This window comes from Elgaria multicarinata, chromosome 22, assembly GCF_023053635.1.
Source record: "Elgaria multicarinata webbii isolate HBS135686 ecotype San Diego chromosome 22, rElgMul1.1.pri, whole genome shotgun sequence".
Lineage (NCBI taxonomy): Eukaryota > Metazoa > Chordata > Lepidosauria > Squamata > Anguidae > Elgaria > Elgaria multicarinata.
Window position 1 is genome coordinate 963210 of NC_086192.1, and position 23670 is coordinate 986879.

At 52.1% G+C, this 23670-nt stretch overlaps 1 protein-coding gene and 1 long non-coding RNA gene across 2 annotated transcripts; one reads left to right on the forward strand and one right to left on the reverse strand.

Moving 5' to 3' along the window:
- On the reverse strand, nucleotides 1–17340 carry LOC134412724 (uncharacterized). The gene is made up of 3 exons (XR_010026432.1): nucleotides 16940–17340; nucleotides 6635–6802; nucleotides 1–1498 (listed from the first exon to the last, which is right to left on the reverse strand). It is a non-coding gene; the product is annotated as an uncharacterized LOC134412724 (long non-coding RNA).
- SARM1 (sterile alpha and TIR motif containing 1) lies at nucleotides 2385–19734 on the forward strand. Its single transcript, XM_063146732.1, has 9 exons — nucleotides 2385–2879; nucleotides 11258–11876; nucleotides 13013–13225; nucleotides 14062–14153; nucleotides 16151–16386; nucleotides 17393–17495; nucleotides 18345–18534; nucleotides 19274–19395; nucleotides 19561–19734. Exons 1-9 carry the CDS (start codon nucleotides 2437–2439, stop codon nucleotides 19688–19690), a joined length of 2148 nt encoding a protein of 715 aa, XP_063002802.1. The 5' UTR covers nucleotides 2385–2436; the 3' UTR covers nucleotides 19691–19734.
- The last annotated feature ends 3936 nt before the right edge of the window (nucleotides 19735–23670 follow it).

Below are 23670 nucleotides of genomic sequence, written 5' to 3' on the forward strand. Positions count from 1 at the left end.
TTTCCCAGCAATGATATGTCGCTGCCAGCTGCCCCTGTTGCGATGCAAAGTATCTTGGGCTGACTTCATCTTGAATGGGCAATTAAGACGCAGTAGCTTTCTGGAAAGCCAGTGTGGTGCAGTGGCTATAGGACTTGGGAAATCCAGGTTGTAGTGAGGGTGAAATGGAGAGGAAGGGGAGGGACGATGAAAGCTGTGTTAGGGCCTCTTGCAAGAGGGAAGAAGTCCAGATATAAATGTTGTAGGGCTTCTTTCTGTCAAATTGTGGCCTAAAATGATCAAGGGGCTGGAGCAATGCCCCTATGAGGAAAGGTTACAACAGCTGGGACTATTTAGCTAAGAGAAAAGCCAAGAAAAGGGGAGAGAAGTGCAAAAGTTTGTGTAGTGTGGATGAGGAGAGATTTCCCCCCCCCCTCTCATAATGCTAGGAACCCAACGGGGTCAGCTCCCGGTGTACTTTCATCCCCAAATGTCTGCGATGACCGTCCTGTTACACTGGGACTTGGCCTCATGTGGGAAAATCACCTGGGAACTTGCCGGGTTCCCGTGTAATGCTACAGAAGGCCTTTGCTTCTCAGGCACTGGGCCTTTGGAGAAGGTGTCCCTGGTGAATAAGGCGAGAGTTGCACAGCCACAGGTGGGCTCTGCGCCTTGGTCCCTGTGGGAACAGAGTGCTGGACTAGATGGACCCTTGGTCTGATCCAGCCTCAGGGCCCTTCTGATGTTCTTGGGCTTCTGGGGAAGGTATCCCTGCTTGCCAATGGCCAGGAATCTGGCAAAAGTGTTGGGATGGCCGTTTCCTGCTCAGATAGTGAACCCTGCCACCTCAGTGTCTGTGGTCTGCTCCGAAATCTCCTCAGCCCCATTGACACTCTGCCTCTTGCAGCTAGGCAGCATTGCAGTCTCAGCATCTTGACCTGACTCCAGGACCCATCATGCATCACTGCCAAACGGCCCCACTAGCCGTCCTTACAGTGTTACAGTGAATAATAATAATAATAATAATAATAATAATAATAATAATAATAATAATAATAATAATGATGCTCCTCGTGGAGATATCAGTCAACTTAGCTGCCTGGGTTTTGAGGCCTTCCTTAGGGCAGGGCTTTGGGGTGCAGCCATGTTGATCCCCTGTGCTTCAAAATGTACCCGGATCCCACAGTCTGTGTGTGAGACAGATGAGGCAGTCAGCAGGCCGTTTCCCGGCTTCATTCGCAGGATGAGGGTGCAAGTCTTGCCACTGGTAACCTTTCCACATTTAATTCACACAGCTTCTTACATCTTTTATCTTCTCAGGAAAAAAAATCCCCGAAGGAGGAAAAGACAGAAGCGCTGCCTTTTGGCTGGTTAGCCCTGGGAGGCCTCGGTGGGCATTTCCAGACAGCAGGGTCCTGTCGCAACTCTTCCGTCTTTTTCCTCCTCAACTGATTTTTCTGTGCAGGAAAACACGGGAGAGTTATGAGCAGAGGACGCCGTTTGGATGCCTTGCAAAATCCTGTGAATGAGACAATTCCACAATAAAACCACAATAAAAACTGCACCGAAAGTGTGCTCTCTCACACAGAGGGAGAAAAGGGAGAATCCTCAAATAACAAGCCACTTCTGTGCAATTTGGAAAAACATGGCTGGAAAAAACTTTACTGCAAATTGTATATCATCCTTTGCATTTGTGGTCCTGCGCATTTCCCTCCGGGTCTGTCCAGTATTTCTGGTTGCCAACCGCCTACATTTTTATCATTTCAACCCCATCCCCAAAAGGGGTTTGGGGTGGCAGCTATGGAGGAAAAGGCAAGCGTCCTCGAAGCGACATTGCAGGGCCGGAGCGTGGCGATAAAGCCCCCAGGTGGACCCAGCTGCCCAGGCCCTAAAAAGCAGTCCCGGAGAGCTCTCTGTGTTTAAACCCCGGCACAAGAATTAACCCCCTAGAATGGGGAGGGGGCAGAGGGCCAGTCTATCAGCTTTCCTGCCCATTCTTCTACCAGGAGGAGAGAAGAGGAGGATGCAGTTGCCAGGGCAACAGGCCCTCCTTTGGGGCGGTCCTTGGGAGGGCTGACATCACTCCCCCCCTAGGCGGGGGTGGGGAGCAAGAGGCGGTGGCACAGGGATGGCTTGGAAGCCGTTGCTATTGTCTCTGTGCTCCAGCGTCCAGCGTCCCAGGCAGGCAAGTCTTGGACTGGCAAAACTGCATCGCTGCGTCAGAGCGCTGCCCGGCGCTTCCATCCTTCCCATCCCTGCTGGCCTCCCTGTCCCAGCATTCGCCACCCACCACCATTCCTGCATCCTTCTTCTGCTCCATCTTCATCGAATCACCTTCGCCTCTTGTCGCTCGCTCGCTCACTGACGGTTTCCGCGCTCCCCCCATTCCTGGGGCACATCGGCTCAGAGATGCCGCTCTGAGGGGGGCCCTGCCTCCCGCCCGCTGAAGCCCCCTCCATGGTACTCACTCTCCTGGTTTCTGCCTACAGATTCTGCCGCTTAGCCATGTCCGGCGCGGAGACGCTGGCGGTCGTGCTCCCCGGCCGCTCGAGCCAGTGGTCAGAGGGCCTGGCGGGGGCTGAAGACATCTCCCCCAGCATGAGCACTGCCATCCAGGCCACCCTGAACAGGCTCCTGCCACATCTGCACCAGGCCATCTCCTCCACCAAGCAGGCGGCCGGCCCTGAGGACCGCCAGGCGGGCCTGGCCGAGATCCTGGCCATGGTGGAGGAGGCGTGGGTCATGCCGGCCGTGGGCAGGGAGGTGGCCAAGGGGCTCTGCGATGCCCTGCGCCTGGAGGGAGGCCTGGACCTGCTGCTCTCCTTGCTCCAGTCAGAGGACCTGGAGACCAAGTGCCAGGCGGGCGAGCTGCTGGAGCAGGTGCTGGTGGCCGAGAACAGGTAAGCTTTGCAGGGTGGGGTGGGGGGAAGGCTGAGGGGCAAGCTGGTGCCCTCCACAGGGGTTGGGTTGCAATTCCCACCATTCCTAGCTGGTGGTCTCGAGATGGGTTGGATCCCAGCTCAAGAGTCTGGCACATCTGGAGAAGCACGAGGTTGGAGGCGTTTGGCTGGATGCCTTCATTTTCCCACACCACACACCCGGCTGTCGCACGATATTATCCAAGGATTTGAGCATCAGTGGCTGATAGGCCTCCAGCCAGAGGCCAAATAACTGCCACCACCACCCCTCACCCTACCCACCCCCCCAGTTTGCTAAATACGCCGCACAAAGATTAAGAGAACTTTTCCTCGTAGAAACCATGTAGAGGTCTACGTAGGCATAGGCAAGCTTTGGGGTTTCACAGCACTCCATTTCTGCCCAATGAATCATGCTGCAGAACTCAATAGCCTGCACCACCTTGGTCCAAAAAGCCCAACATTTTGACCCACCAAGGGCCACCCTGGGAATGTGTGGTTGAACAGCAGTTTGGACCCGTCTGTAAATTTCTCTGCACAACCCCCCATCTCTCTTGGTGTGTGTGTGAGTTTGCTCTGCTAATCAATGTTGCTAGTCTATAGTGAGTTCTTGGGAACAACACTCATTTGCTATACTGGGGATGGGGGCAGAATAGACATTTTAATAGATAATAGAAACCAAAATGCACTGTTTGGACCAGGCTTTTTTACAGACCAACCCAAATGGTTCCTCTCTATTTGGCCCTGGTTAGGCCTCATCTAGAGTATTGCGTCCAGTTCTGGGCTTCACAATTCAAGAAGGATGCAGACAAGCTGGAGCGTGTTCAGAGGAGGGCAACCAGGATGATCAGGGGTCTGGAAACAAAGCCCAATGAAGAGAGACTGAAAGAACTGGGCATGTTTAGCCTGGAGAAGAGAAGACTGAGGGGAGACATGAAAGCACTCTTCAAATACTTAAAAGGTTGTCACACACAGGAGGGCCAGGATCTCTTCTCGATCCTCCCAGAGTGCAGGACACGGAATAACAGGCTCAAGTTACAGGAAGCCAGATTCCAGCTGGACATCAGGAAAAACTTCCTGACTGTTAGAGCAGTATGACAATGGAATCTGTTACCTACGGAGGTTGTGGGCTTTCCCACACTAGAGGCATTCAAGAGGCAGCTGGACAAGCATCTGTCAGGGATGCTTTAGGGTGGATTCCTGCATTGAGCAGGGGTTTAGACTTGATGACCTGAAGGCCCCTTCCAACTCTGCTATTCTATGATTCTTTGATTCTATGAAATGCCACAAAAGTGTGCAAGCTTTTGAGTTCATCAAAACATTTCACCAGAAAAGGCAGTACAAGAACTCAGGAGATGGGGGAAGAAAGATAGAAGTCCCCAAATCTGGCCAGGTATTATTTATTTATTTAATTTATTACATTTATATCCCACCTTTTTCCCTCCAAGGAACCCCAAGGTGGCATACATAATCCTCCTCCTCTCCACTTCATCCTCACAACAACAACCCTGTGAGGTGGGTTGGGCTGAGAGTCTGTGACTGGCCCAAAGTCACCCAGTGGGTTTCTCTGGCCGAGTTGGGACTAGAATCCAGATCTCCCGACTCCCAGTCTGACACTTTAGCCACTACACCACAAGCCCTGCAGCTTAGCCCCAGTCTCAAAATGAAGATCTGCAGACTGAATGACTCACGGGCAGGAGACCGTGCGTTGCGCTTAGTTAGCTTGCGTCCATGGCATCACCATGGGTGATGTCACCTCCCTGGGGCACCCTGTTCATCTCAAAAATGGGAGACTGGAGACAACGTCCCAGTGCTTGTAAACATACTAGTGGGCTCTGTTTTGTAAGAATACAGGAACATAAACACACACTCTCTCTCTTACACACACACACACACACACACACACACACACACACACCTAGGAGAAAGTTGGGGTGTCCAGAGGACAGCGGAGTTTTCAATGGGTGCCTTCTTTAATGGCACCCTGAGTTTGTGTTTGGGATTTGGGCTACCAGGGAACAAGTGAAGCTGCTTCTGCTGAGTACCGTCTTCTGCACACCTGTTGGAGACACATTTCCCCAAATTTGGACTACAATGGGATGTTTTTGTTCCCTAAACTAAAATGGGAGGCATGTGCCACTCTTTCTCCAGATATTTTGGACTTCACAGAATCATAGAATCGTAGAGTTGGAAGGGTCCTCTAAGGCCATCCAGTCCAACCCCTGCTCAGAGCAGGAACCCACCTTAAAGCAACCCTGACAGTTGGCTGTCCTGTCCTGCTGCCTCTTGAAGGCCTCTCATGTGGGAGAGCCCAACACCTCCCTAGGTAACTGGTTCCATTGTCGTACGGCTCCAACAGTCAGGAAGTTTTTCCTGCAGTCCAGCCGGAATCTGGCTTCCTGTCACTTGAGCCCCTTATTCTGCGTCCTGCACTCTGGGAGGATCGAGAAGAGATCCTGGCTGTCCTCTGTGGGACAACCTTTCAAGGACTTGAAGAGTGCTGTCACATCTCCCCTCAAATCTTCTCTTCTCCAGGCTTCTCATCAACTCAAGAAGCACCATGGGTAGCTCCTTTAGAGTTCTGACTGGTTCTGACTGAAACCTGGAGCGGATTTGCCACCCCACTGCTTAGCCGGCATGGCGAACAATATTGCCTTACTGTGGGTTTAGAGTGGTTTAAAAGGTTATTATTGCAAGATTCTTTCACAACTTAATTGCAGGCATACATTTACATACCACTTTCCCAGATATGTTCACATCGTGTCCCTAAAGAGTCCCTAAAGACTCCCTCACGAATGACTCCAGACACCGGAGATATCGTCTTTTGAGGGGAAGACATTCAAAAGCATCTGAGAGTCTCTCTTCGTTTTCTCAGCCCGGACTGGTTGTGGTCTTTCTTTACCACTTTCCCCTTCACTAAGGATGGTGGAACATTGTTCCCCTAGCCAATCCTATTATTTTCCCCCTCTGAGCTGCTTTAAATTCATTAAGAAAAGTTTATTTGTCCAGTTTCATGCCCGGATGTTTCCTTTTAAAACTAGACTAGGCCATCCCAGAGTGCAGGACACTGGGCTCAAGTTGCAGGAAGCCAGATTCTGGTTGGACATCAGGAAAAACTTCCTGACTGTTAGAGCAGTACGACAATGGGACCTAGGGAGGTGGTGGGCTCTCCCACACTGGAGGCCTTCAAGAGGCAGCTGAACAACCATCTGTCAGGGATGCTTTAAGGTAGATTCCTGCATTGAGCAGGGGGTTGGACTCGATGGCCTTATAGGCCCCTTCCAACTCTACCATTCTATGAGTCTATGATTCTAGCTCTGTAGATAGCACACCATGTGCTAGGCATTTGGCTCAAGAGATGACACAGGGCACTGCCTAGGACAGCAAAATCCTAAGAGCTCCAGGCTAAATTGAGGAAAACCAATAAGGCAGGTGTGGGCAGAGGTGGGTCTCCTGATGTTTGGGACTTCAACTCCCAGAAACCTCTGCCAGCATGGCCAATGGTCAGGGATGCTGGCAGTTGAAGTCCAAAACATTGGGCACTCTTTCCCATCACCTGCAAGCTGATCCTGGCAGGGATTCCATCTGGAGCTTTATACGTGCAAAGCAGGGACTCAGCCATGGAGATTACTATTTATTACATTTCAGTCATTCTTTTTAAAAAATAATCTAAGATTCTAGTCCTCATAGTTCTGAATAGAGGGGAGATTTAAATAAGGGCTTAGGAAGCTGCCTCATACCAGGTCCGACTCTTTGTCCATGTATTCCATGCCACTCCACTGTTTTCGACAGAAAGGGCCTTTTCTAAGTTCTGCTACTGGACCGTTCCCAACTGGAGATGCCAGGAATCGAACCTGAGACCTTCTGTATATAAATCAGGGTTCTTCTACTGAAGCGATGGCCCATCCCTGCAAGAAAGGAGAACGCCACTCAGTCCACCTCACCCCTCGGAGATTTCTCACCTCATCCCCTCATTTCTCCCTTCCTCCTCTCTCCCTACATGTGCACGGAGCCAAAGTCTCCATTCAGTTGTATGGAGCCGAGGAAAGGGGTACCAGCTGGGAGGGAGGGGCACCCCTTGAGGAGGAAATGCAAGCCTTTCATTGCAAATACGAGAAGATGAAACAGAGACGAGCCTTTGCCTGCGGCAGGAAAAGAGCATGAAGCCGCAATGGGGCCGAGGGAGAGACGAGGCTGGTGCCCCATGGGTCGGGCCACGGCAGCACCCCCTTCCCCTGGGCCAGGTGGACTTTGAAGGGCCGGCTGGGGAGGCTGTTTGGGAAAATGCATTAGGCAGCCATGAACCTGTGCTGGGGAAAGAGTCTGGCTCCATTGGCATCACTTCCCGGCAAAAGAAAACGGGCCTGGGAAAAGCTGCCTGCCCCTCCCTCCCCCTAGGGCTCAGCAGAGGCGGGAGGGGGCAGCTTGTTCCCTTCCTGGACCAAGAACAGCCTGTGCTGCTGCTGCTGCTGCTACGTGCGCTGGCTGGCCACTGCCCTCGCGCACCGTCATGCTGAGATGTGCCCCTCAGAGGGAAAGGGAGCCTGTCGATACTCTCCCGGTGGGAGCACAAGGGTGAATTAGGCAGGGTCCCAACGCGCACCGATCCAGTAACGTCAGACTGCTGAGGCACCAGTCAAGTCCTTTGGGGGGGGGCTGCAAAAGGGCCCTTGAGGGCAGCTTAATGGCAGAGCATCTCTCACGAGGGAAGAGGGCTTAGTGGGGGGTGGGGTGGTCTGCCCCTGCCTGCTGTAATGCTCCCAACCTAGTTTCTGGGGGCAAACAGTGGCAGGGTCTCTGATGATGGTACCACTAAAAAGGGTGGGAGGGCAGAGAAGAGGCAACGTGCAGCTCAAGAAGGATGCAGACAAGCTGGAGGGGTTCAGCCCAAATGCTATTTTGGGCTGCATTAATAGAAGTATAGCTTCCAAATCACGTGAGGTACTGGTTCCTCTCTATTTGGCCCTGGTTAGGCCTCATCTAGAGTATTGCATCCATTTCTGGGCTCCACAATTCAAGAAGGACGCAGACAAGCTGGAGCGTGTTCAGAGGAGGGCGACCAGGATGATCAGGGGTCTGGAAACAAAGCCCTATGAAGAGAGACTGAAAGAACTGGGCATGTTGAGCCTGGAGAAGAGAAGATTGAGGGTAGACATGATAGCACTCTTCAAATACTTGAAAGGGTGTCACACAGAGGAGGGCCAGGATCTCTTCTAGATCCTCCCAGAGTGCAGGACACGGAATAAGGAGCTCAAGTGACAGGAAGCCAGATTCCAGCTGGACATCAGGAAAAATGCCCTGACTGTTAGAGCAGTACAACAATGAGACCAATAACCAAGGGAGGTGATGGGCTCTCCCACACGCGAGGCCTTCAAGAGGCAGCAGGACAGCCATCTGTCAGGGATGCTTTAAGGTGGATTCCTGCATTGAGCAGGGGGTTGGACTGGATGGCCTTAGAGGACCCTTCCAACTCTACGATTCCGTGATTCTATAATTTCCTGTGGGGGGGGGTGTGAATCCCATCTGCAGAATCTGAGCGGACCCGCAACTTCCGAGTCACAGATTCCACAGACTTGCAGAATGGTGGTTTTGTGTGTGCTTTTTTTTTTTTTACTTTCTGGAATTGTACACAAATTTAGTTGTACATAAATACAAAACTGGCTCGAGTAGGTGTCCTCCAAGGCCCTGCCCAACTAGTATGGGGTTTTGATATATTATGATTATGATTATGATTATGATTATGATTTACATTTATATACCACCCCATAGCCGAAGCTCTCTGGGCGGTTTACAAAAGTTAAAAACAGTGGACATTAAAAAGAAATATACAAAATTTTAAACCATAAAAAGCATAAAATACAAACAAAAACAGACAATATCCATTTAAAAACAACTATTCTGGGGTCTGTTTAAAAACTCAGCATATGCTGTTAAATGCTTGGGAGAAGGGAAAAGTCTTGACCTGGTCCTGAAAAGATAACGACGTTGGCGCCAGGCGAGCCTCCTCAGGGAGATCATTCCACAATCGAGGGGCCACCACTGAAAAGGCCCTCTCCCTGGTTGCCATCCTCCGAGCTTCCCTCAGAGTAGGCACCCGAAGGAGGACCTTAGATGTTGAGCATAGTGTACGAGTAGGTTCGGGAGAGGCGTTCCGTCAGGTATTGTGGTCCCAAGCTGTGTAAGGCTTTATAGGTTAAAACCAGCACCTTGAATTGGGCTCGGAAACATACAGGCAGCCAGTGCAAGCAGGCCAGAGTGGGTCTTATATGCTAGAACCTTCTGGTTCCAGTTATCAATCTGGCTGCTGCATTTTGCAGAAGCCGCAGCTTCCGAACCGTCTTCAAAGGCAGCCCCACGTAGAGAGGTGCATGTGTGGCCTCCGGTTCCTTGAAGCAAATCCACAACTCCACCTAGGAGAGGCAAGGCAGGGCCTGAGCTCTGGAGACCGCCTTCGGATGGGGCAGGACGGGGCAAGAGCACTGCCAGAGGTGTCGTCTGCTGGCTCTGGTTGCCAAATTTAGAACAGGGTCAGCACCGCAGGCAGAGAGGAAACATGAGCTTTCCAGCACAGAGTTGCCTCACTCGCTTCCTGGAAAAGGGGGCCTGGCTGAACCTGTCCTGCTCTCGGGAGGGACGGTCCTTCATGCTGCAACATCTCTGTAACGCTTCTCTTCTGCTGTGGTTTCAAGCTCCCTCTTGTGCAAGGCGGCTCTTTTCATCTGCTGCTTCCATTCAGGGCAATTTTTTGACCATGGATTTCATGGTTTCAGTAGAGTGACCAAAAGAGGGGAATTGCGTCAGCAAAAGATTGAAAAGAGGGGGGGGGGTCACCAAGGAGGACACCAACTTGCGTCACATTTTCATATACGAAGGTATATATGTCTAGGTGCAAATTTAGAAATAACAACTCCAATTCAAATAGAGATAGTGGAGAGGAGTGTCCCAGCGCTCTGTGAGCCGCTCGGTCTGCTGTCCAAGGTACCAACTGTGGATGGGATGGTCCAAGACCTGCACTGCTCTCTCTGTCCTTGTGGCTCTTACGCTTTAACCCAGACATGGACTTGAAAGCCCATCAAAGAGAGGACGCTTTCAAATAAGGGCACTGTCCTCTGCCAGCTCTCCAAAATGGAGGATAGTCCTCCGTAAGGTAGAACTCCTGGCCACTTGGGTACACATGCAACTTGCAAGCTACAACCATGGAGCGTGGTGGCTAGAGCATCACTCTAAAAGTCACTGAGCCACCCTAGCCATCACGCTCTGTGGTCAGGGTGTCTCTCCAAAATAGAGTACTCTCCTCTATAAAGTAGGCCACCTGGCCACCTTTGGTCTGATCGGGGCTCCCTCTAGATTGCCGTGTGTATTCCTCCAATTGTGATGCACACAACTAGTGGCCCTTTTCTCCCCTCCAACTGCCGTTCTATGCTTTACAACTACTTCTATATTCCTAATACATTGGAGGAAAAAATAAAACCCAGCAATGACTGTTTGCCAACCCTGACGATGATGGTTGTTGTTGTTGTTGTTGTTATTTTAAAAAGCGTTCTTAGCAGTGTTCTCACTTAAATCACAGCACTATCGCAAGTCCAGGAATAAAACAGAATTTGCTTCTGCTAGTCTGATGCTAAACAGAAGACTTTTCTCTTCTCTCAGGCATTTAACAGCATTTAACGACACATGCTGAGTTTGTTTGTTTTTAACGGACCCCAGAACTGTTGTTTGTATCCTTTTGATGGTTTTAAATTTTGTATACTTTTTAATGTTCACTGTTTTTAATGTTTGCAAACCACCCAAAGAGCTTCGTCTATGGGGTAATATAAAAATGCAATACAATAAATAAATAAATAGACTTCGGAATAAGCATCATTTTGTTGTAAAAGAGATTCTCATATCGTATATATATACACATACATACATTGAAAGTGGTGTCTATTGCTCTGTACAATCTTGGCCTCTGGTCTGACATGATACGTCAACTTCCTCTGTTCCTATTTAAATCGGTCATTTATTCAGAGCCATGAGGACTGGAAACTTACTTGACTTTTCAGGGATAGAGGCCCTGCTTTGCATGCAAATGCTTCCGTCCCTGGCAGCAACCTCAGGCAGGGCTGGAAAAACTCCTGCTTGAAGCTCTGGAGAGGCGTTGCTGCCAGTCAGTGCTGACAATATTGGGCTAGCTGGGTGGCAAGTCTGACTCAGAGCGAGGCAGCTTCTGGTGTTGCCCAAAACAACAACAAGGAGTCTTGTGGCACCTTAAAGGCTAGCAGTTGCATCCTGGGCTCCGTTTCTGTGGCCGTGAGATCTCGTGACCCAGAGGCCCACCCACCTCTGCTCTGACTGCTGTGCCCTTTGCTCTCTATTGCCAGGAACCGCATGGCACGTATCGGGCTGGGGGTGATTCTGAACCTTGCCAAGGAGCGGGAGAGCCTCCCCTTGGCCCGGAGCACCTCGGGCATCCTGGAGCACATGTTCAAGCACTCGGAGGCGACCTGCCTGCAGCTGATCTCTGACGGCGGCCTCGACGCCATCCTCTACTGGTGCCGCTGGAACGAGCCCACGCTGCTGCGCCACTGCGCCACGGCCCTGGCCAACTGCGCCATGTACGGCGGCCAGGCCAACCAGCGGCTGATGGTGGAGAAGAAGGCGCCCGAGTGGCTCTTCCCCCTGGCTTTCTCCAAGGGCGACGCCCTCATCCAGTTCCAGGCCTGCCTGGCTGTGGCGGTGCTGGCCACCAACAAGGAGATCGAGAAAGAGGTGGAGCGCTCGGGGACGCTGGCCTTGGTGGAGCCCTTCATCGCCTCCCTCAACCCGGCGCACTTCGCCCAGACCCTGCTGGGCAGCAGCGACACCAGCCAGGGTAGGACGGCGGACGACCTGAAGTACCTGGTGCCCTTGCTGGACAGCTCCCGCCCCGAGGCCCAGTGCATCGCCGCCTTCTACCTGTGCGTGGAGGCGGCCATCAAGGCCAGCCAGAAGAAGACCAAGGTAAAAGGCTGCCTTGGGGGAAGGTCTGGGCTTGGCTGACGCAGGGGGGCGGGAAGGTTTGGGGGCAGAGCCCCTGCCACCAGGGTCAATCCCCATCCCCATCCCCATCTCCAGGTAGGGCTAGGAAAGACTTTGGAGAGCCACGGCTGCTGCCGGTCCATGTGGGTAGCACTGGATTAGAAGGACCAGTATCAGGTGGCTTCCTGTGCTCCTCTCCCTACCAGACCTTTATGCGGAAGCAGAGGGACTGGAACCAAACTCTGTTAGAGCCCTAACTTCACACGCAGACGTCCCCAGATTCCACCCCTGGCACGTCCAGATTTAAAAGATCCAGCTGATAGCAAAAGACCCCTCGCTCTGCCTGAGGCCCTGGAGGGTCCCTGTCAGTCAGAGAGCGGGCAGGACCAGCCTCAACGGGCCAAGAGCCTGGCCTGGAGAAAGGCCACTTCCTCTGTCCCTCCCAGTTCTACTTGAGAGCGTCCTGTTCCCAGCCATGTCCAGGGAGGCTGTGAGAGGCAAGAGACGCCTCCCAAACTGCTTTACCTCTAAGTAGTGACCACAACGCCAGGTCCAAGTATTAGGAGAGAAGGAGGAAACGTTTCCCTGCCTGCTTTCATCACACCAGCCATCATTTTGTACACCTCTATCGCATCCCTTACTTTGAAAAGAAAAGAAAAGATAGTACTTTGAAAAGAAAAGAAAACATAGTATTTGTTTTGTTTTGTTTCCTTCATCCTAATTAGTAAGTGGTTGCATTTATATCCTGCCTTTTTTGCTCCAAGGAACCCAAGGCAGTGCACATAATAATCTTCCTCTCCATTTTATCCTCACAACAACCACCCTGGAGGTAGGCTGGGTTGAGCGTCTGTGACTGGCCCAAAGTACCCAGTGGGTTTCCATGGCTAAGTGGAGACTAGAACCCGGATCTCCCGACTCCCAGTCCGACACGTTAGCCACTACACCACACTGGCTCTCACCAGTTACATCACATAATAAAATCTCTGCAGATAATCGAGCTCAGAGCCAAAGGAATGCACTGGGGTGGGGAGGCAGGCATTACCCCCCTCCCTTGAGAGCATCCCTCCTTTTTCTTTGGACTGCCACCCACCTAACTCCCATTTGCCCAAATGGCTCAGATTTTCTCAGAGATCGGGGCCGTCCAGAGCCTGAAGAGGATCATCAGCTACTCGCCCCCGGGCACCACCTCCACACTGGCCAAGCGGGCCCTCTGCACCATGGGCGAGGAGGTGCCCAGGCGGCTCTTGCCTGCCGTGCCCAACTGGAAACCCCTGGATGTGGAGAAATGGCTGCAGCAGATTGGCTTCACCGCCTACTGCAAAAGATTCCTGGTAGGGCTTGCAAGGGTTTGGGGATGATGGAAGCTGTAGTCAACTGCAACTGTCTTGGGGTGGGGTGGGCAGAATTCGGGAGTTGGGGGAGCCCCAGGGATGGAGTGTGGGGTACAACTGCCAGCCCCTCAGGGCAAGGACGTTTTCCTCTTTTTATTTTAAGTATTTCCCACCACTCCTTTCCAGACCACCTTTCAGACAACCCTCCGCCGGCCATTCCAAACAGTAAAATCTAAAGGGACCAGACAAAAATGTGGGAGGTCGATATACTTCCTTGCCTTTCTCCTAATTTCCCTTTTTAAAAGTCCCCAAATGTTCTTGCTGTGGCCCCCAGACAGAGAGCCTCATCCCCATCCTACTGCCCAAGCCTGATCGAAGTCCTGGTTGAATTCCTCCCCTTGTTTATTTCAGTGGATTGCCCGCCCTATCGGTCGCCCTATGCCTGGGCTCAGGGTGCGCCACATGAACGACTCCACTCTCTCTGCTTTGGAGAGGTGGGTGGGGAACGCACCTCGCTTCCCCCGAGGAGCTGGCTTCTCAGCCCACAGCCTTGTGCGATGCCCTCCTCGGTGCAACACAAACCCGGGTGGGCCTCACCACTTCCTCGCCCACAAGGGCCATCTCCTTGGGGATGCCCAATGGGACTGTCCAGAGATGATGAAATGCCCTTTCCTATTATTGCCCCCACCAAAGGTCCCTCAGCAACCCCAAATCTTGGGGACGCACTTCCTGTAGAGGGCCCAAGGAGACCCCCAACTTCGCCTGGCTACCACTCCACAATCCTTTCTGTTGCTCCTGGCTTTGACTGCGAAATTGACCCCTTCCTGCTTCCACAGGAATTTGAGGTGGACGGTGATTTGCTGCTGAGGTTGACAGAACAGGACGTGGACTGTGGCCTTGACATGTACCCCAGCATCATTCGCAAGCGGTAGGGTTCTCCCTCGACAAAAAGGAATGGAAAGCCAGGGGCGGGGCGGGGTGTGTGTGTGTGTGTGAGAGATACATTTCCCAGCTCAGGCTCCTAATTCGATACCATCGACCGTGGTATCCTTCTGGATAGGTTGTCTGAGCTGGGAGTTGGAGGTACTGCATTGCAGTGGTTCCGCTCCTACTTGGATGGCCGATTCCAGAAGGTGGTGCTGGGGGATTATTGCTCTGTGCCGTGGCTCCTAAGCTATGGGGTTCCACAGGGCTCTATCTTATCCCCTATGCTGTTTAACATATACATGAAGCCGCTGGGGGAGGTTATCTGGAGATGTGGACTGAGGTGTCATCAATATGCGGATGATACCCAGCTCTACCTTTCCTTTTCATCAAACCCAGGTGAGGCAGTGGCTGTTCTGAACCAGTGCCTGGGCACAGTAATGGACTGGATGAGGGCTAATAAACTGAAACTCAATCCAGACAAGACGGAGGTACTGTTAGCGGGTGGTTCATCTGTCCGGCGAGGTGATGTTTGCCCTGTCCTGGACGGGGTTGCACTCTCCCTAAAGGATCGGGTCCGTAGTTTGGGGGTGCTCTTGGATCCAGAACTGTCACTTGAGACACAGGTGAACTCAGTGGCAAAGAGCACCTTTTATCAGCTTAGGCTTATAAACCCAGCTACAGTTATCCATGCTCTGATAACCTCTCGTTTGGATTACTGCAATGCGTTATACGTGGGGCTGCCTTTGAAAACAGTCCGGAAGCTTCAACTGGTACAAAACAGGGCAGCACGCTTACTAACAGGGACTGGCCAATGAGACCACATTACGCCAGTCCTTTTCCAGCTTCATTGGCTGCCAGTCCAGGTCCGGGCCCGATTCAAAGTGCTGGTATTAACATTTAAAGCCCTAAACGGCTTGGTGCCAAGTTATCTGAAGGAACACCTCCTCCCACATGTACCTGCCCGAACCCTAAGGTCATCCTCAGGGGCCCTTCTCCGTGAGCTCCTGCCAAAGGAAGTGAGGCAGGTGGCTACCAGGAGGAGGGCCTTCTCTGCTGTGGCACCCCAGCTGTGGAATGAGCTCCCTAAGGAGGTTCGCTTGGCACCTACATTATATGCTTTTATTCTCCCAACATTTTAACAATCTATAAATACATTTTAACATGGTGTTTTAAATTTGTAATTTTGCATTGCTGCTCTTTTTATCTGGCTGAGCTTTTATATTGTATTTTATATTATGGTTTTATACTGTTGTTTTATACTTTGGATGTTTTTAATTTTTGTGAACCGCCCAGAGAGCTCCGGCTATTGGGCGGTATAGAAATGTAGTAAATAAATAAATAAATAAATAATTCAAATGTTGCCGGTTATCGGCACGCCATTTTCTCTGAAGCAAGATGTTTTGTTTGATGACCGTGCTTCTGGTGACAGAAGGACTGGGCAGAGAATGGGTTAAAAGCCTCACCTCGGCCAGGCCAACATGCAGCGTGGCGGCCTGAGAGGCAGGGAGTCCTTCCAGGCATTTTTAAACCCTCTCCATCCAAATTTGATTTCGAAGAGGCCATTCAATTGTGTGCACCTACAAAAGCCACGTGAGCCTCCATTTTAACTGCTCTTCCTGCCAGGGTTGCCAACTGACCCGAAAACAATCCGCTGATGCATCTTTAAGAGCACTTTGATTGACAGAAACCAGCAGGCAGCACTTTTCACTGTGGGTGGAGAGAACGCTCCTCCTAAAACAGGGGTGTGGAAGCTGTCTTAGCCTGAGGGGCAGATTCCATTTCTGTGGGGCAGGAAGCATTCCAGTGGTGGGCAGAGCTGAAGGCAAAGGGGGTGTGCCCAAAATGCCATCATCATGTTTTAGCTTAAAGTTACTACTGCCAGTTACTCAGCCTTAGGAGAAGCATTTCAGCCTTTAGGAATGGGGGGGGGGCCTGCACAAAAGCTGGAAGCCCCCAACCTGCCCCCTTCCCCAAGTTCTTCCTTCTGCCCCCCCCCAGGTTCCTCCGTGAGCTGACGGAGCTTAAAACCTACGCCAGCTACTCTAGCTGCGACCGCAGCAACCTGGCCGACTGGCTGGCCGGCGTGGACCCCAAGTTCCGCCAGTACACCTACAACCTGGTCACATGCGGCATTGACCGGAACTCGCTGCACCGCGTCACTGAGGAGCAGCTGAAGGAGGACTGCAACATCACCGTGGGCTTCCACCGCGTCCGCATCCTCTCTGCAGCCCGCGGTGATTGGGGAAAGGGGCCGGCCTCGCTCAGCCCTCGGAATGAAGCTGCCTGTGTTGGACGGGGGCAGGGACAGACCCCAGTGGGCCAGCAAGGCCACAGGGCTGCCTCACACAACATCCGCCAGTCACAGCCATGATGTGGCACTGAGAGTGCAATCAGGCCGGGGGTGCAGGGTGGCCCTGAAGCAGCCCACATCCCTGTGACCTGTGAAGGCTGTGTGCATGGGTGGGTGGGTCAGTGAGGGCATAGGGGTATGTGTGTGCAAGTGTAACAGAGAATGCATGTGAGGGTATTTCAGTGCGTATGACTAGGGTGACCAAATTTTGGAAACCAAAAAAGTGTCTGTGTGTGTGTGTGTGTGTGTGTGTGTGTGCAATTGGAGCAGAGAAGGGGAAAACACACTTTCTGGGCATTGTAGAAAATTACAGAAAAAAAACCCCAGACACCCAGTATACATTTAAAAAAACCTGGGCAAATCCAGGGAAATCCTGGCAGTTGGTCACCCTACGTATGTGTATACGGAAGCTAAGTAAACAATCGTAATAAAAATACCTGTTCTATCGGTCTTCACTCTTTGCAAGATCTTGCACGCATTGACCCTTCTTTATATGTACAGCAGAACTATGGGGACCTCTGAGCTTGGTAGGACACACGGAGGCTGTGCGCAGGGAACGCAGACGTCCTTTCTTGAGGCTGTGCCTCCCAGTCCGCCCTAGACAGGGACACGAATTGGAAGGAAGCAACGTAGAGCCAGTGAGAATGACTTTGTGGGGAACTAGAAATTTTCTGAATCGCCTGTCATCCATGTTTTTTCTCCAAGGAGTGCAAAAAACATTTGCAGGCTGAGCTGAATAAATTTTGGGATCTCATTCAATACACACATACACCAATTCTGCTTCTTGGTTATTCCTGCTACTTTTCCAATGTGTTTTTTTTTTTAATCTAAAAATATGGGCCACTCCATCCAGCAGCGTCTTGATTCTCACTCTTCTGTCTCCTTCCCAGAGATGCTCCACTCCCCTTTGCCGTGTAACAGCGGAAAATCCACCTCTGAGGGGACAGATGTTTTCATCAGCTATCGGAGAAACACCGGATCCCAGCTGGCCAGGTGGGGAAGGTTGCCAGGCATGGCGCTTGTGTGTCTGTGAGCATGAGTCTGAGAAGTGCTGACTTTGGGGCACTGAGATAGCAAGTTTCCTTTCCTTCGTCTGTACATGGCCCCCCATCTCTCCGTCTCCGTACGCCAGGAAACGGGCGGCCCCTTCTGGAATATGTGGAGCCAGGGGACGGCTGGCATGGCATCAGATTGGCTAGGCTAGAGGTGGCCAATGTGCGCTCCCCCCCTCAGACGTCTTGGTCTACGACTCCCATGATCTTTCAGCGTTGGCTGTGCTGGCCTAAGGCCAGATCCTCTGGAGGGCCAAAAATGTGCCTCTGAGTAAACCCAGGAAAATCCAGTGCACAATTAATGGAACTCACTGCAGCTGCACATAATGGAAGACGACGGTGAGGAGGAAGACTATACTTTCTTGTTGTTTTTATACAAGAAACCTGTGAGACGAGAGTTAGGCAATCCAGTGCCCACCAGTTGTAGTGAACTACAATTCCCAGAAGCCCCAGCCAGCAGGGATGAAGGGAGCCAGAATGCCGACAGAGGAGGACAAAAAGCTCGGTGATGCTGTGCAAACTTAGTATCGATCTAGCATGTGGGCAAAGCACTTCAGATGCCCTTTATTTTAGGAATGCATACAACGTAGGCTGGAAGCAGCAGTGGGAGGGAGGATGCGATTTGGCTATGCAGGGGAGTGGGGAAGATGAATGCTTTCCCCCTGCCCTGTCCAAAAATTCCATCCTGCTGCTGTTAACTGAGGAGGGAAGGGGGTTTTCTTCTTAAGATCGCCTTCTCAGGAACACCCCCCCCTCCTCCTCCTCCTCCTCCTCTGCTCTCCTTCTGTAGCCTTCTCAAAGTCCACCTGCAGCTGCACGGCTTCAGCGTCTTCCTGGATGTGGAGAAACTAGAGGCTGGAAAGTTCCAGGACAAGCTGACTCAAAGCGTGATGAGTGCCCGGAACTTCGTGCTGGTGCTCTCCAGCCATGCTCTCGACAGGTGCATGGGAGACGATGAATCGAAAGACTGGGTGCACAAGGTGAGAGCCCCGCCGATGGGGGTGGACACGATCCAAGGTGGTGGTGCAGTTCAGGAAGGGGAGCTGGATGAAACCAGGAGAAGTTGGGCGGGGAGCCAGGATGGTCAAAGTTTATTTATTTATTGCATTTATCACACCTTTTTCTCTCTAAGGAACCCAGGGTGGTGTACATAATCCTCCTCCTCTCCTTTTTATCCTAACAACAACCCTGTGAGGTAGGCTTGCCTGAGAGTCTGTGACTGGCCCGTGGGTTTCCATGGCCGAGTGGGGACTAGAACCCCGATCTCCCGACTTGCAGTCCAACACTTTAGCCACTACACCACACTGTTGATTCTTTGTATTGGGTCATTTGTGTTGTTATATTTATTGTGATTTTGTTGCTATCGTACTTTACGTTCGTCACTTTGAAACCTTTATGGAAAGCAATATATTCATTTAAAATAAAATAATAATTCCTGAATCAGTAGAATTCCTGAATCAGTAAAAAAATAGCATCTCTTGTCAAAGCCCGTCATACCCATCTCGAAAAACCACCATGAGCGAGGAGATTATTAATAATAATAATGATGATGATGCACCTACTCCCCCCTCTGACACACTGCCAGCCTTTTACCCAGCTGCAGCCACAACAGAGAAACCACACGCAAGGAAGCACCATATATATTTTTCTGAGTTGCCATTTGGCAATTGCTCTTTTTTTTTTAAGTCCCTGCCTTGAAAAAACAACGTATCTTCACAGGAAATTGTCAGTGCCCTGAATGGTGGCAAAAACATCATCCCGGTGACGGATCATTTCGAGTGGCCGGACCCAGCGCAGTTCCCGGAGGACATGAGAGCCATCCTGAAATTCAACGGCATCAAGTGAGTGGGGCTTTGTTTCCTGGCAGGAGGAGATGGGAGTCGTAGTCCCAAACAGACATGCTAAACCGCTCCATGACGGTCCAAGTGGCCACGAACCGCCGGGCGGGCGGGTCCCTTCCCGGCTCAGCGCCACTCAGCTTTGCTTTTCCTCCCTTTGCCACGCAGGTGGTCGCACGAGTACCAAGAGGCCACGATCGAAAAGCTCATCCGCTTCCTACAGGGCCGCTCATCCCGGGACTCGTCCGCCGGCTCGGAGAACAGCCTGGAGTGCGCCCCTCCTCTGGGGCAGACCTAGGGGCTGGAAGGAGCTGCCCCCAACTGCTCTCTGCTGAGTGGAGGAAGGGGGTGGGTGGGGCGGATGAGGCAGGAGGGGGAAGCTAGGTCCTTCTGAACCTCCCCTGCTCTGCCCTATAAGCCAGAGAGGCCTTCACCCCCCCCCCCGCCCCAAACGTAGTCATTGCATGCTCAGGAGCCGCCACACGCCGGCCCTCTGCTGGCTGCTTTCGGGATGTTCAGAGAGTCCGGTTCCTCCCCGGTTCCTCCTCCTCGCCACTGCATTTCCCCAGAAGCTCTTAACCCTTCTAGTGCCGGAGGAGAATGTTTAAATCAAATAAGTGTATTTGCTTAGGAGCCTTGCCTTGTATTAAAATACTTACCCGTTTTTTGATTCCCAAAATTCCCCTACTAGGAAAGGCGAAAGTATTGGGGGTTGGGTTGGGTTGGTGTCATTGAGTCAGTGGTGGAAGTTGGGGAAATGGTGGCTGTTACACAGATGGATCTTGTCCCCCTGGTTGGGCTTCTCCAGCGAAATGGGCGGTGGGAGTTTTAGGGCCAGCCAACGGAAGGGCCTTTTCCAGCCAGGTGGAACAAATGTGTGGAATTCGCAGCCACAGGAAGGGCTGGCAGCCACACTGAGGGAGGTGGCTGAGGTTTGGCCACGACAGCCAGTCATGATAGCTAAATGGAGCTTCCATGTTCAAGCATTGTATATCTCAAATTATCGGATGCTGAAGAAGAGCAAGAGGTGAGGAGAATTTTGTGTCCTACTGGCGAGTTTTCCAGGGGCACCTCCTGGCTGAGAAGAGCGAGCTAGAATTGACAGGCCAAGGGCGTAATCAAGCCAAGCCATGCAGCTTACATCCTTTCGAGCAGGTCAAGCGATGCAATGGTGTCCCGCTTATGACCTTTCCATTAGGGCCTCCGGTTAGCCACAGGGGAGGAACAGAGTGCTGGATTCGATAGGCGACCCAGTGCCCGTCGGCTGCGGGGGGGGGGGGAAGGCAAATTCCATGTCGGAGATCATCAGAGAAGGAACTGAGAATAAAACTGCCAAGTTTGCCTTTGTGCAAATCTGTGCTGCGTTGGCAGTCAGAAGGCTGCGTGCATTTGCAGCCACCGCACCTCCCAAGGGACATGGCAGAGGTGGGAAAGGTGTGGGAAAGGGGACCCCAATGATCAAGGGGGCTGGAGCAACTCCATGAGGAAGAAAGGTCGCAACATCTGGGCCCGTTTACCTTACACAGAAGGTGAGCGAGGGAAGAGAGGACAGAGGGAGTGAACAGGAAGACATTTTTCTCCCTCTCTCTCCTTATACTAGAGCCAGGGTCATCTGGTTCTCATATGATGAGATTGCTGATTGGTGGGAGGTTCAGGGCACATGAGAGGAAGTTCTGAATTACACAGCGCAAGCAGAATGATGGAATTCACTACCATAGGACACAGGGAGGGCCACCACTTTGGATGTCTTTAAATGGGGAATACACAAATCCATGGCGGAGAACGCTATCAACGGCTACTGGTCCTGGCGGGTAAATGTTACCTCCAGTATCAGAGGCAGTATGCTGGGGAACAGGAGTGCTTGTGTCCTACTTGGGGGTTTCTGTGGCCCACATGCTGGAAATGATGGGTCTCTGCTCTAATCCAGCATGGCTCTTCTCAAGATCTGTGTGGCATCACTGCGTTAGGCAGGTCAACTGAAGCCATGGAGCAACATGTGCCATCTCTGCACTGATGGCACCTGGGCAGGCTCCCACTTCTCCTCCATATCTGATCCACAAGCACATTCAGGGCCGCTGTCTCCCATGTGAGTCTGCCTGGGCGTGTGCCCTGGAGGACCTCGCCTGGGCCCCCTGCCAGTTAAAGGCATTGGGTGGCAGGTGATGGGAAGACGCTTCCTGCCAGAGACCTGCAGGTCAGGAGGAAAAATAGCTGGTTAGAAGGGGATCTAGGAAGCCTTTCACGGATGTCGGATGACTCTCCCATCTGTCACCACTTGAGGAAGCTCCCTCCAGGGCCCAATGGACCCACCTCCCTTCGCGGGCCCAGCATCCCCACCCCACCCCCATACTGCTCCAAGACCCCCCCCCATCCTTGCCTCCTGCCCAGCACCAGAGCCCCTTGGAACAGGCGCAGCGGTAAAGGCAGAGCCGGCCAGGCCGGGCCAGGCCGCCACCCAGCCTCTCTCTCCCGCCTGAGTGTTTTATTTGTGGCGCTGCCGGCTTTTGCCGCCTCTGTCCAATGCTTCCTGCCCACAGGACTGTGGGTTCCATCTATGGCCACCCAAGCTTGGAGGGGTCAGGAGGAAGTGGAGAACGGGTCAGAGCATCTACTATTCAGGTGCCCAAATGATGGTCTCCGGAAAGATGGACGTCTTTCAGTTAGAGGAGTTGGAGGAACAGCAGCGGTATTGGCGGGGGGGACAGACGGATGGACAGAGAGAGCTAGTGGTCTAAGGAAGCCCCCCCCCTCAAAGCCTTGGCACTGATTCAGTCCCTCCCTCCCAGCAGTCATATATAGGGCCAGATCCACCATCCATGTGTCCCTTTTTGAGTGTGGAGAGCAAGCAGGAACCCTTTCTGTATTTCTGCCTTTTAGCATTTGAGGCCGAAACTGGGGCAGCAAACAGAATCTTTAAAAAGCAAGAAAGCAAGAAGAGAGGCAGCATGAACTGTGGGTGGAACATGGGCCCAACATTCTCGATCTACGTTCCCTATAAAATGGCATGCTGCACTTTGCACATGCCTCAAAGCACTATCCCCTTTGGTTACTGCTTCACTGAATCCGTGACTCACCCTTGCCATTGGTGGGGTGACGATTGCTCCAAGTCTACAGCCCGGTTCAAACTGAGCACTTCTCCCCCCCCCCTTTAACCTTGTACCAAGGGGGAGTTCCCCCCCCCCCGGCATGCTCCCCCTTGGAGAGACTGTTCTGTTCTTCTAAGGAGGGGAACGGCCAGGAGGGTGCACGGTCCAAGGCCAGGCAAGGGAAATCTACCGTTGATCAGCACTGAGCATCCTGGCTGGATGGGTGCCAAGTCCTTGCAGAAGAGAGAAAGGCTCAATTCAGACAACACGTTTCTCAATGGTGGTTTTAGAACTCCACGGTGGAGTTTTTACACCACCATTGAGAAATGTCTTGTCCAGTGGGAAAACTCCACGCAATGATGGAGTTTTTTTGGAAAACACTCCACGTGGAATATCCACACTTTGCAGAGGAGAGTTCCTGCACAACCATTGTGTTGCATGTTGTCTGGCAGGCTCCGTGGAGTTTTCCGTGGCATTGAATTGACTTTCCCCACTGACTACAGAGTTCCCTGGCAAGAGCAGCGAAAGGAGCGAGTGCTGTTCTAGGAGAGCCGCTGGGATTGGTGGGTTTTTTTTGCAGCAATGGCTGATGGGATACCGTTGGGAGGACCAGGAGAGGAGAGAGGGTGGAGGAACTGTCAACCGAACAGCCCAACTATGCCAGGTGCCAACGCTGGTCTTGAACGTGGGCCACCATTCTCTACGCCCACGGGATAGAATGCCAAGCCCAGAGACACAGGAATCTGTTTCCTGATTTAAAAGTAAATTTCTACACTTACAAAAGTTCTGAGAACCTCTGGCCATTCAGGCATGTGGCTGAAAAATATTTGGGGCAAATGTCCACAGCACGTCTTAGCCCCTTGCCTTTCCCTGAGACCAGACGTGCAGGATTAAAGCACGTTGCAAACCGGGGAAAAGGCACCTTTGCTCAGCTGCTCAGGGACAGGCTAAGCCCACCACCACCACCTTAGCATACGTCCTTAGATGCTTTGGTCTTTTTCTGAATAGCATGAGAATTCCTGCTCCTTATCTGTCTCTGGGGCAGGAGGGGAGAAAAGGAGGGTAGAAAATCTCTCTGAGACGGCAACATCACAAAGGCTGACTTTTAGGGCCCCTGCATGCTAGAACGGAGTTGCACATTGCCACGTCCTCTGCTGTGAACGTGTAAACTGAAGGACACTGAGTACCGAAG